General features: G+C 57.0%; 1 protein-coding gene across 4 annotated transcripts; it reads left to right on the forward strand.

The window, feature by feature from the left end:
• Positions 1-445: 445 nt before the first annotated feature.
• Positions 446-11,413, forward strand: SERBP1 (SERPINE1 mRNA binding protein 1). 4 transcript variants are annotated; one of them, XM_074265676.1, is made up of 9 exons: positions 446-956; positions 1,345-1,495; positions 1,615-1,758; positions 1,861-1,956; positions 2,211-2,285; positions 4,529-4,706; positions 6,735-6,782; positions 8,299-8,472; positions 9,030-11,413. In XM_074265676.1, exons 1-9 carry the CDS (start codon positions 557-559, stop codon positions 9,084-9,086), a joined length of 1,323 nt encoding a protein of 440 aa, XP_074121777.1. In that variant the 5' UTR covers positions 446-556; the 3' UTR covers positions 9,087-11,413. The 4 variants fall into 4 exon arrangements, with proteins under 4 accessions (XP_074121777.1, XP_074121778.1, XP_074121779.1 ...); XM_074265677.1 differs by having other exon boundaries at positions 1,885-1,956; XM_074265678.1 differs by lacking the exon at positions 6,735-6,782.
• The last annotated feature ends 234 nt before the right edge of the window (positions 11,414-11,647 follow it).

Consider the following 11,647-nt stretch of genomic DNA (forward strand, 5'->3'; position numbering starts at 1 on the left):
GGGTGCTTTCCCGGCGCGCGGCCGGGTACCGGCGCCACTTCATCCAGGCGCACCACGTGGTGCCCGCCTGGGACGCCTGTATAAGTCCCGGCGATCGCGGGGCCTCAGTTTCCCAAGCTACAAAGAGAAGGGAGCCGGGAAGCAGTGACCTTGACCGCGTTCGCCAGGTGCGGGTGGCCGCCCTCGCTGACCGGGGTCGGCTTTCCCGAGGCAGCCGCGGCGGCGGCAGGTGCTCTGGGCCTCCCCCTCTCCGCCCCCGCCCCGTTTGCCCCTCCTCCCCCCGCCCCTCCCCGCTCCGCTTCGCGCCCGTCGGCGCGCGCTGCCCCCTGGGAGTTGTAGTCCGCGGCTACGCCAGCGCGGGCGCGGCGACGCCGTCCGCCTGCCCTTCCCGACGTGCCCCGCGGCGCCGGCGGCCCCCGGATGTGAGTGCGGCGCCGGAAGAGAAGGCGGTCTCTCTCTCGGCCCGGCCATCTTGTGGGGACGAGCTGAAGCAGGCGCCGTCGGCTCGGCGCGGCCCGCTGCAATCCGTGGAGGAACGCGCCGCCGGGGCCCCATCATGCCCGGCCACCTGCAGGAAGGTTTCGGCTGCGTCGTCACCAACCGGTTCGACCAGCTATTTGACGACGAATCGGACCCCTTCGAGGTGCTGAAGGCGGCGGAGAACAAGAAGAAGGAAGGCGGCGGCGGCGGCGGCGGCGGGGGCGGCGGCGGGCCCGGGCCCAAGAGCGCGGCGCAGGCCGCAGCCCAGGCCGGCGCGGGTGGCGGTAGCGGCGGCGGGGGCGCGCCCGGGAAGCCGCTGCGCAAGGAGTCGCAGAAGGACCGCAAGAACCCGCTGCCGCCGCCGCCCGTGCCGCCCAGCGCGGCCGCCTCCGCCGCCGGCTCCGCCACGGCCGCCGCCGGCGCCGCCGACAAGAAGGACGAGGCGCCGCTGCCGCCCGCCGCGCTCAAGAAGGAAGGTGCGGGCTCGGGGAAACCGAGGCAGCCGCGGGGGGGCCACGTGCCGCGGGTGGGGGGGCGAGGGCTCGGGCGGGAAACCGAGGCGGCGGCCGCGGGGAACCACGTGCCGCACCGGCGGGGGTGGGGGAGCGCCGCCGACACGTGCCGGGGCTGGAGGGGGGCTCCCGGGGAAGCGGGGCTCGGGGAGGGGGTGGCGGGAAGGGCGCACGTGGCGGGGAGGGCGGGGCCTCGAGGCCGGGGCGTCCGCGCCTCCCTCGTGGTGGGAGACCCCGAGCCCGGCGTCCGGCGCACCGGAGGCTCTCTCGGCGGGAGGTCGGGGCGCTTCGTCCCGTGGGGAGCGCGGGCGGGGCCGCCGGACCCCCGTGCCCACGCGCCCTGTCACCGCAGGGATCCGCCGGGTCGGGAGGAGGCCCGAGCAGCAGCTCCAGGGCGAGGGGAAGCCCATTGACAGGAGACCCGAGAGGCGGCCCCCGCGGGAGCGGCGCTTCGAGAAGTCCGCCGAGGAGAAGGGGGAAGGAGGAGAGTTCTCCGTGGATAAGTAAGCTGGGCTCCCCCGGACGGCGTGGGGGGCGCACGTGCCGGTCCCCCTGGGGAGGGAGGGGCCGGGCGGCGGGGAAGGGTCCGGTCCGGAGACTGACAGCTCCCTCTTGGCCACAGACCCATCATCGAGCGGCCGATCCGGGGTCGCGGCGGCCCCGGGGGAAGAGGACGCGGCGGCCGAGGCCGGGGCATGGGCAGAGGAGATGGTTTTGACTCTCGCGGAAAGAGAGAGTTTGATAGGCACAGTGGGAGCGATAGATCGTAAGTCTTGACTTCGTTTCTCCGGCGGCGCTTCGCCCTCGGTTAGCAGAACTTAACTAGCGTCTGTCCTCAGTCACGACGAAGTTAACTCAGTTTTGTTAGTTCTTTCTCACATTCGCATTTCAGTGGCCTGAAGCACGAGGACAAGCGCGGAGGCAGCGGCTCGCACAACTGGGGCACCGTCAAGGACGAGCTCACGTGAGTGGCGGCGGGGTCTGCTGCGGGACGGGGTCCGAGGGGGGGGGGCCCAGGGACCCGCATGCTGGCGCTGCCCTGGAAAGTCGGCGCGGTCAGCGAGCGGCCCCTCACTCTCCCGCAGCAGCCGGACCGTCTCCCGGTGCTGCCCGCTGCCAAGGACCGCCGCCCTGCTGGGGGTGGGGGGTCCTGATGGGCCCTGCCCCTCCCTCTCCTGAGAGGGGCCCCCAGCACACTCTCGTGTCTCACAATTGCAGTGACTTGGAGCAAACCACTGTGACCGAGGAGACACCCGAAGGAGAAGAGCATCCAGTGGCTGATACAGAAAATAAGTGAGTCCCGCGCCCGGGCGCCCGGGGCAGAAGGGCTGTTAGAAAGCGCGGGGGTGAGGAGGAGGAGTGCAGCCAGGGGGGCCGGCCTTGTCGGGGGAGGGCAGCGAGGTGGCGGGGGGCTCTCCGGGCGCCCGGGGCGCGCCCTTCAGAGGAGTTGGGGGGTAAGACGTGCGTCTGGGCCGAAGGCGGGCGGGTCCGCGGCCGGGGACGGGGGCCCTTAGAAATCCTGTCCTAAGCGAGCATTGGCTGGAGCAAAAGTAAAGCCCCCGAAGCAGGAAGGTCCCCGCCAGGGAGGCGGGGAGCGCTGGCCGCAGGCCCGGGCCGGGTCCCCCTCCCCACTGGGGCTGTCCGGCTGACAGACGCAGGACACCCTCTGGCCAGCCCAGCGATGGCACCCCCACCTCCCCGGGGCCCCTGCCACCAGTGCGCTGGAGCATCTTTCCCACGGGCACTGAGCCGTCTCCTTCCTGCCTCTCAGGCGCTCCGGGGGGGGGGTCTTGTGTGGAGGGCCACTGTCAGTGCGGTGGTCTTTCCTGGGGGTCACCGAGCGGGGCTCTCCCTCCCTCTGGCCTTGCCCAGGCCAGGTTTGGGGGATGACCAGGTGGGTCCTGAGCTCTGTGCCTCGGTTTCCCCGCTCCTCTGCCTGCTGCCCCCCAGGGTCGCTCCCACCATTTTTGCCATGGCTGAAGCAGGAGGATGGGCCTTTCCTGTGGAAGTTGGGCTCACCCCTGCCCTGCTGGGTCTACAGAGTTCGAAGGGCCTCCCCTCCCTGTCACCCCCGCCCTTCCCCCTCCTTGTCATGTCAGCCAACCCCTCCCTGCTGCACACATCGCTTAACCTGCCCAGAAGCATTTATCTGGCGCCTGCTGTATGCTCAGTACTAAGGGTACAGAGACCAGGCCCCATGGGTGGGGGACTGCAGGGAGGCCTGTGGGGCTGCACGTGGTCAGGACCCCCCCCCCCCCCCCCCCCGTTAGTGGCAGCCACTTGGCTGCTGTGCCCGGGGTTGTTGGGGGGACATGGAAATGACAGTGAAGGGCGGGGGGCTCCTAGAGAGGGAAACTGACAGAGAAGGGATTTCCCTCGTGGTGCCTGGGGAAAGTGGGGCAAGAGCGAGGCTGCCAAGCCCGTGTCTGGGTCCCTGCTCCAGCCTTGGATTGCCCGGCACCTGGCAAGGCTGAGACCTTGCGCCTGCCTCAGTGTTCCCCTCTGTGAAATGGGAATCGGTTTGGGTGCGCAGCCCCTCCCCCCAGCGCCTGGGCCATGTTCGCGCTCAGACCTGACGACCCTGTTTGGGGTCTTCTCCATCTCGTTTTACTGATGAGGAAACCGAGGCAGGCAGGGGGCAGCGTCAGGTCCTGAGTCACCGGCTAGCGCGTGTCTGAGGCTGGCTTTGCATGCAGCGCCCCGGCTGCTCGGGCAGGGACCTTCCTTGTTTCTTATAATGGTAAAAGCTGAGAGTAGGCGTGGGGACGAACGGAGTAGAACGCAGCAGGGGCTGACGGGTCAGTGGGAAGATGCATTTTGTCGTTTTCTTCTTGGAATTTTCTGTCCAAAAAACCTAAGGCTAAGGAGCAGGTGTCAAAGGTCAGCCCGAAATGTTTGGGAAAGGGAGAGGTTTAGGAAGGTTCCCCCGGCCCGGCCTCCAGGGCCTCCTCAGAGCGGGTGTCTTTGGGAATGCTGGGGGCCGGGGCGCTTAGACCCTCCTGCATGGGAGGGGGAGGGGCCGGGGCACTCGGCCCCCTCATTCAGCCCCAGACACTCAACACCTGCTCCCTTGACTTGTCTTCCCTCCCCTCTCCTCCCAGACTGACATGTTCATCATCCCCTCCCCCCAGGTCCCATTTTAGCCTGCCCGGGGCAGCACCGCCCTTCGGGGCACCCAGCTCCTCCAGCCTGGCCCCCTCTGTGCCCCACTGACCCCTGGGAGAAGTCTCCTACCCCTCTGTCCAACAGCTGAGCTGATGGTCCTGAAGCCAGGATGGGCCTTGGTGCCCCCCATCACTCCCCCTGCTGTCCCCCAGCACCCGGCCTCGCCGGGGCCCTTCTCGGCTGCCCCTCACCCCTCTGTCACTAAGTCCCTGTGAGGTGCAAAATGACTTGTTTCTCAGATCTTTCTACCGTTCGGGCTCCCAGGAGTCTGGCCGCGCGGCCTTGGCTCTGCCGACTAGGCCTTTCCTGTGTGAGGTGCATACAGATGGGGCCGAATTGTGTCTCGGTCTCACGGAACGTTCTTTTCACAGAGAAAACGAAGTTGAAGAGGTGAAGGAGGAGGGTCCGAAGGAGATGACCTTGGACGAGTGGAAGGCGATTCAGAACAAGGACCGGGCAAAAGTAGAATTTAATATCCGCAAACCCAATGAGGGCGCCGACGGGCAGTGGAAGAAGGGCTTTGTGCTTCACAAGTCCAAGAGCGAGGAGGTGAGTCCCGCCGGCGCCGGGGGCCGCCGCTTCTGCTTGCACGAGCCTCTGCTGGGAGTGGTGTCGAGCTGGGGGAGCCCCGCTTCTGGGACCCCCCTCTGTGTGTGTTGGGGGGAGCCCCCCTGTGTCTGCGGGCCCCCACTTCGAGGACCCCTGCTGTGCATGTGGGGAGCCCTGCTTCAGGGACCCTTGCTGTGCGTGGGGGGAGCCCCCGTGTCTGGGGACCCCCACTTTGAGGATCCCCGCTGGGTCAGTGGGGAGCCCTGCTCACTTCCGCTTTGGACACATGGTCCAGAGGGGCTGAAAGCCGGGGCACTTGGGAAGCACCAGGGCAGGCCGCGGCCGGCCCATCCCCCAGGGTCATGGGTCTCTTGGGCCTCCTCGTAGGCCCAATAGCCCCATCTGGTCCATGGGGTGCCCAAGTGACCCCGGCCTAAGCAGGGAGGGCCTCCTGCCCTTGTGCTTTGTGCCGGAGAGAAGCGCCCGCTGTGCTCGTTAGTCGTGGTGAACTGTCTGCTCTGTGCTCGCCCTCTGCTGCTGAGGAGGTGTCTTAGCTTTTTGACCTTGGGACTGCCTGGCTGGTCTTGGGGGCGTGTCCTTAACTCCCTTCTGGTCATGGGGGGCCCCTGCGGCAGGTTGTGGGAGACAGCGCAGGGTCCTGGTGGTTGGGTGACCTGCGGGCGCACCCAGGGAGGCAGGGCCAGAGATGGCGGAAGCGCTATTGCCATCCTGCGTTGGGGGCACTGAAGAGACTAAACAGGGTGAATTTGGAAGAGTTTGGGAGCAAGAGTTGGGTAAAGGGCTCAGCACCCAGGTCTCAGGGAGGTGCGAAGGAGGCTGATGGGGTGGGCAAGGGGGTGCTCGGGCTCGGCCTTCTCTGCCCGCCCCCTGCCACCCGCCGTGCTGATTTGGGGGGAATGGGAGAGTAGGGAGGTAAAAGATACTATTTTAAGACAATTGTAAGTATCTGGTGATGTCCTGAGCCAGATTTTAAGCTTGGTCCCTTTTCACTGGCTGATCTTTCACCGTTGCAGGAGTCAGTCTCTGCCCTCAGCTCTGTCCCATCTCCTAGATCCCTGCCCAGCTCTCCTGGCACAAACTCCTCAGACCACATGGGGAGAGGACACCCCCACAGCCCCCTTCATACATCCGGTGTTTATCGTCACCCTTTATTCACAGAAGACGATTTAAATCGGGATAGAATGAAGTGAGCTGCTGGAGATCCCCCCTATCTTGTTACTGTTTTAATTGGGGATAGTCTTCATAGAGGATAGAGATAAGTAGATCTCAATGGATCGCCCGTCTCTGCCCCTGCACTTGACCCCTTGGCACTTAAGAGCTGTGATCCTGAAAAGCTTCGTGAGCCGAAGCTCCCACGTGTGCTCGAAGCATGCCCCTTGAAGGCTAGGTACGAGGTAGTGTGAAGTCGTGCTCGGTTCATCAAGACTGGATTTTGCCAGACCCGATTTGGGGGTGCATGCGCCCCAGGAAGGCCGTGTCCACGCGGCCAGAGGAAGGATAGGACTTCCATGATGACCACCTTCCCCCTCCTCCGTGTCAGCCTCAGATGAGAGAACACAGATCTCCCCCAAGACATTAGGACCATTGTAGGGTCCCTGCACTCTGGGCTCTCCCTGGTCCTGGCACCTCAGGGAAAGGGGCAGATGGAGGCGGCCTCCCACGGGTCTTGGCTCCCAGCACAAGAGTCCAGCTTCCCGGGCTTAGCAGGGCTGGGGGAGGAGAGAAACTGCGGTTTGAAGCCCGGCTGCTGCCTCCGGCCGTGCCATCATGGTGCATCGGAGCCTCAAGTTGGGGCGTTTTGTAAACGTCAGCAGCGAGAAAGTTGGGGAGAGCCCTCGAAGCAAAGCGCCCTGGTTGCTCCCGAGCCCCCGGTAGCCCTGCCTTTGTGTTTTTGTCTTGGCCGCTTCACTTTAGCCATTTCTTGTTCCTTTTTTAAAACATTCCGTATATAACCTCATTTATTCCTTTCTCCCCTTTTCTTGGGTGTGGACCAATGACTTACCTCAGACGAAGGGGATGACAGAGGTGCAGGGGAGCCCTGTGGAGTCAAAGGAGGTGCTGATCTTTTCATTTTTTTCTTTCCTAGTTTTAAGTTGGTCCCTTATGCAGCGAGGCTGTGGCATGAGGCTCGTGTTGCGTTTCCCCCTTGGGTAGAGTTCTCCCAGCCAGGCGTCAGGTCTCCCCCACTGTGTGGTACTCGGGTTCGGACGCTGGTCCGGAGCACGTGGCTGGCCAGGCCAGTTGGACTTGCTTTGAGGAAGCCATAGAAGAACTCGTGGCTGCTGGCTTAGCGTTTCCAGGCCTTTGGTGATGGTGGGGGCTGTGGCTCCACTTGGTTAAATGACCCGAATTGCCAAGGGTCCCATTGGAGTTGGTGACAACTAAGATGGGCACGTGGGCCTCCTGGCTCCGGTGGAGTCTCGTCCTTCTGGCTGGAGTGCCTGCCCTGGAGGCCGAGGAGAGGGAGGGGAGAGCCCGGGGGGCCTGGGCCCAGCAGCCAGCCTTTCAGGGACTCCTCAGAGTTCTTAGGGAGCCCAGCAGTCATTGGGTATCACTGGAAGTCGTGTTTTCCAGAGTCCTCGAGCCTCAGTGGGTGTCGCCGCTCACATTCAGAGATGCCTTTAAAACGGGGATACAGAGGTTAGGTTTGGGAAGTAGATTTTCCAAAACTTAAGGACCACCTTGATTTTTCCTCCCTGTTGGATCAGAGAGAAAGTTTTCAGACTTTCAGCCTTTTGCTGTGTGGTTAACGGAAGAAAATGGAAAGGGCTCGGTTTTGTTGCTAATGTGCTGTGGACTTGGTTCCAGAGAGATTTGGGATCAGACATTTTCATGACTTGAGACAAACCTAATGGAAGTTGGGGTCTGTCTGGTAGGAGATTGGGAAGCCATTCCTGGCTTTGCCAAAGGACTCACGAGAACGTTTCTGAAAGTCATCCCTGCTAGGCTTAAGTGGGCTTCCGCTGGCGTCTGACTTGGCAGGAATGGACCTTGGGCCCCAGGGCCATCTTCACGGCCACCCCGGCCCCAGTTGATGGCAGCATGTCTGTGCGTGGGGGGGATATTTTAGGAAATTCTGCTTTAATAAACTACAAAGAAGTCAACGTATGAAGCAAGCGTGATAGAGCTAAAAGTTAAGGGAACATCAGGAAGACTCGTCTTCATTTAGTGATAGTTTTTAGATGTCTAAACATAGTAAAGTCCTACAGAAGAGGGCATGGGGGGTGTATATGAGACAGGTGATTTCTTCATTAAATTCGGTCCTGAGCTCTCTCTTTTCTCTATTAATGTTCTTATTTGAGTAACAGCTAAATTTAAAAAAATCACAGGTATGTTGAAACTCCTTTTGAATCATGAACTTTTTTTTTTGTTTTAAAACTTTTAACCTATTTGGGAAAAGTGGGTGCGTGGCACTGAGGCACTGGTGTGGAAGGTGTCCGTAGGGCCCTCCTACTGTGCGCCGCACTTCAGGTCGGGCTTGCTTGGGGAGGGGCGGTTGTGTTCTCACTGCACACAAATCTGACTTGAACTAGGGTCCATTAAGCGCTCCTTGGCTTTCCCTCGATTCCAGGCTCACACCGAAGAATCTGTGATGGATCATCACTTCCGCAAGCCTGCCAATGATATCACATCCCAGCTGGAGATCAATTTTGGAGATCTTGGTCGCCCGGGACGTGGCGGCAGAGGCGGGCGAGGTGGGCGTGGACGTGGCGGACGACCCAACCGCGGAAGCAGAACTGACAAGGTACTGAGCCAAGGGGCCGCTGGAGGCCGGGCTGGGTCCTCTGTGGGTGAAGGGGAGCTTTCTGACCCATGACTGCCTGAAGCCATAGAGAACTGCCCAGGCCCGAGAGAAGTGATGGGGCCCCACCGGGCAGCTGAGGGAAGGCTGGGGCCGGAGCCGGCCTCAATTGTGATTGGATACATACAAGCACACACCCCCTCCCTCCTCGATGCTTTGGTTAGAGAGGCTTGGGAGTTGTCCTTTTCCTAGAAAGAGATTTTTGCTGTGAAGTACAAACCCCCGTTGGCAGGGGTACCCTGATTCTTCATGCTATAGCACCCCCAAATGGAGAAACCTCTCACTGGGGGTCTGCATTAGCAATGTGAGTGCTGCACTTTAAGAGCAGCACTTGTGTGGCTCCGAGAAATTGGGAATGAACCAGGGCGTGAGCCTGCGGTGCGCTCTTACATCAGCTGGCCGGGTCCCCTGGGGACAGGGCAGGTGCGGGTCTGGGCCCTACCTAGCTAGGGTCGCGGCGGGGAGAAGGCTCGGCTAACTTGCCTCCGTTTCTCTTTCAGTCCAGCGCTTCTGCTCCTGACGTAGATGACCCAGAGGCTTTCCCAGCTCTGGCCTAAACTGGACGTCCTAAGCCAACCCTGGTTCCTTTGTGGACCCTCCTCCACGAGGCTTGCATGCTTAACGATCCTAAACGACTAAGAAATTTTAAAAAAAGACTGTCATTCATACCATTCACACCTAAAGACTGAATTTTATCTGTTTTGAAAATGAACTTCTCTCGCTACACAGAAGCAACAATATGGTAGTCAGTTTTGTATTTAGAAATGTAATGGTAGCAGGGATGTTTTCATAATTTTCAGAGATTATGCATTCTTCATGGATACTTTTTTGTATTGCTGCTTGAAAATATGCGTTTCCAAACTTGAAATATAGGTGTGAACAGTGTGTACCAGTTAAAGCTTTCATTTCATTTGTGTTTTTTAATTAAGGATTTTAGATGTTTTCCCTCAACTACAAACTGGTTTTAAATATTGGACATCATTTGTTTTCTTTAGTACCTGCTTTGCAGTTTGTCACACGTGGTCAAATGGGACATGTACACTTAATTTGGCAAACTTGACGCTGTGTGGAATACTAACTTCCTGGAGTATTTTAACTTAGTTTTAATGATTTCAGTCTCGGAAGGACTGTCGTGGTAGCTGTCATGTATGCTAAATGTTGCTATACAGACAATATCAGTACTTGAAGAGATTCCAAGCACATTGGTCGAGTCACCTAACCTTTGATCCAGCAGTCATGCATGGTTCATTAGGCAAAAGTTAGGCCCTATTCACCCTGCCAGCTATCTACACTTGGATGTGAACATCCTCTCAATTTAAAAAAAAAAGAACTAAGATTCTTTGGTAAGTTGTTTAAACTACTTACTGTTGGTGAGACAAATAACCCCTTCATGTAAGATAGGTATGTGTGGGGAGGGGGAGGGATATTCTATAGGGAGGGGCGGGAGATGGGCTTGATTGGTTAATGCAGCATATTTGAACTACTGCAGATTAAGTGGCCATTCGGTATGATTTATATATGTCCAGGTTTGATGGGAAAAAACGTACTTTCCATTATTTGGAAGCCGTGTTCTGAAGAAACCAAAGGCGCTTGCTAACTTGGGGAAGAGGGGGAATATTTTAATTTCCTGAAAGAAAAGCAGACTGTTTTGAAATGGTGAGAACTACAGCATGCTGCCTGAAATACATACCAAAAAACCTCTTACTGTTTAATGAATTTGCTATATTGCTAACATTTCTGGTGTCCAGTTGCTGACAGATGAATGTGTTTATTTTCTCCCCTCTCCCCCTGAGAACTTCTCCCTTCTGGAAAATTAGGTTAATAATTTATCCCTGTGAAAAGGAGCATCACCACTTTGTAAAGACTGAATTTGGAGTTAGCAACTAATAGTTTGTTGGTTGTTTTTTGTTTTTTTTTAGTTTCTTTTTTGGGTTTTTTTTTTTTTCTTTTGGTTTACCACATTTGTTAGGCTATTAGGAAACAGGATTTTCATTTAATGTTAAATACTTTAAACAGTTCATTTGTATTTTTTTTAAACGAGGTAGTTAGGAAAACAAATAATGCCCGATTTAAAAAAAATAATGTACAGGACAGCCGAGTATTAGAAAACTGAATATAAAAAAACAAACTCTGGCTTGCTTAACAACCTTTTCTACAGAAAAGTGACTTGTACAAGAGTATTAACACACGTGTATTGATTCTTTAATGCATTTACTTCGTTTAATCTCTAGAAAGGAGAATACAGTACAGTAAAGGAACTAGATTTTCACTTGCGTGATCTTTCTGTGCTGGTGTTAGTCAATCTTGACACTAAGCATGTTCTTTCTGCATTGGTGCTAACATAGAACAATCTCCTTTGAGTACCTGCTGTTAAGAGATGTAAATAGAAATCCTCTGGGGATCGCACAAACATAGCCTAGGCTAATCGAGGTGGTCGCTTCTTCAGAACATGGTCTACTGGCCAGCCACTTGGTGACTGTTTCCAAAGCACATATGTCTAAAACTGCTAGTGTTCGGATAGCACTTTCTCTCGTTCCAACTTTATTGGTTACTGTTTTCATTGTTACCTTAGCCCTTCAGACTTCTCGTACTACAAGCAAATAAAGGCTTGAATCCATGGTTCTGTCCCAGAAATAACCTCCCTGTTGACAAACCAGACCACAGAGCAATATTTGGGTTAATATGTCACATATATAACGATTTTCAAGCCAGCGTGTACTTTAAAGTTGGTCGATCTGTTTCTCTGATAGATGTAAATTTGCCTCTTGGTTCATTTTGTGTCGCGCTAAAACTGTGAACATATCTCTTTGGTGGGTGAAAACTGAAAATAAAGGTTTATTTTCATGCTCTCTTTAAAAAGTCATGAAAACAATTTGAAATAGGAGCCCATTTAGTCATGTGTTAACTGGTTTTTCACCGCTGTGTTTTTCCCAAGGCCTTGGTTTTGTGGGGTTGTCATGCCTTGTGTTGAACATGGGGGTGGGGGGTGGGGGGTGGGGAAACATTAGGCAGTTTGGCTAACTAAATGACCTGCTTCAGAAAGCTTCATCTATGAGCTACTACGTCTCAGCAGGAGGATTTAGACCTGAAGTGAGCAGAATTGTTCAGGTAATTGGAT

The sequence above is a fragment of the Sminthopsis crassicaudata genome, chromosome 4 (assembly GCF_048593235.1).
Source record: "Sminthopsis crassicaudata isolate SCR6 chromosome 4, ASM4859323v1, whole genome shotgun sequence".
NCBI classification, from domain to species: domain Eukaryota; kingdom Metazoa; phylum Chordata; class Mammalia; order Dasyuromorphia; family Dasyuridae; genus Sminthopsis; species Sminthopsis crassicaudata.

What these genes read in the sequence shown, in the direction of transcription:
- SERBP1 (XM_074265676.1), top strand. Translation starts at nt 557, where the DNA reads ATGCCCGGCCACCTGCAGGAAGGTTTCGGCTGCGTCGTCACCAACCGG. An exon ending in GCCCTGTGGAGTCAAAGGAG is followed by an intron (nt 6,783 to 8,298) that starts GTGCTGATCTTT and finishes CCTCGATTCCAG; the next exon opens with GCTCACACCGAAGAATCTGT. An exon ending in GCGGAAGCAGAACTGACAAG is followed by an intron (nt 8,473 to 9,029) that starts GTACTGAGCCAA and finishes TTTCTCTTTCAG; the next exon opens with TCCAGCGCTTCTGCTCCTGA.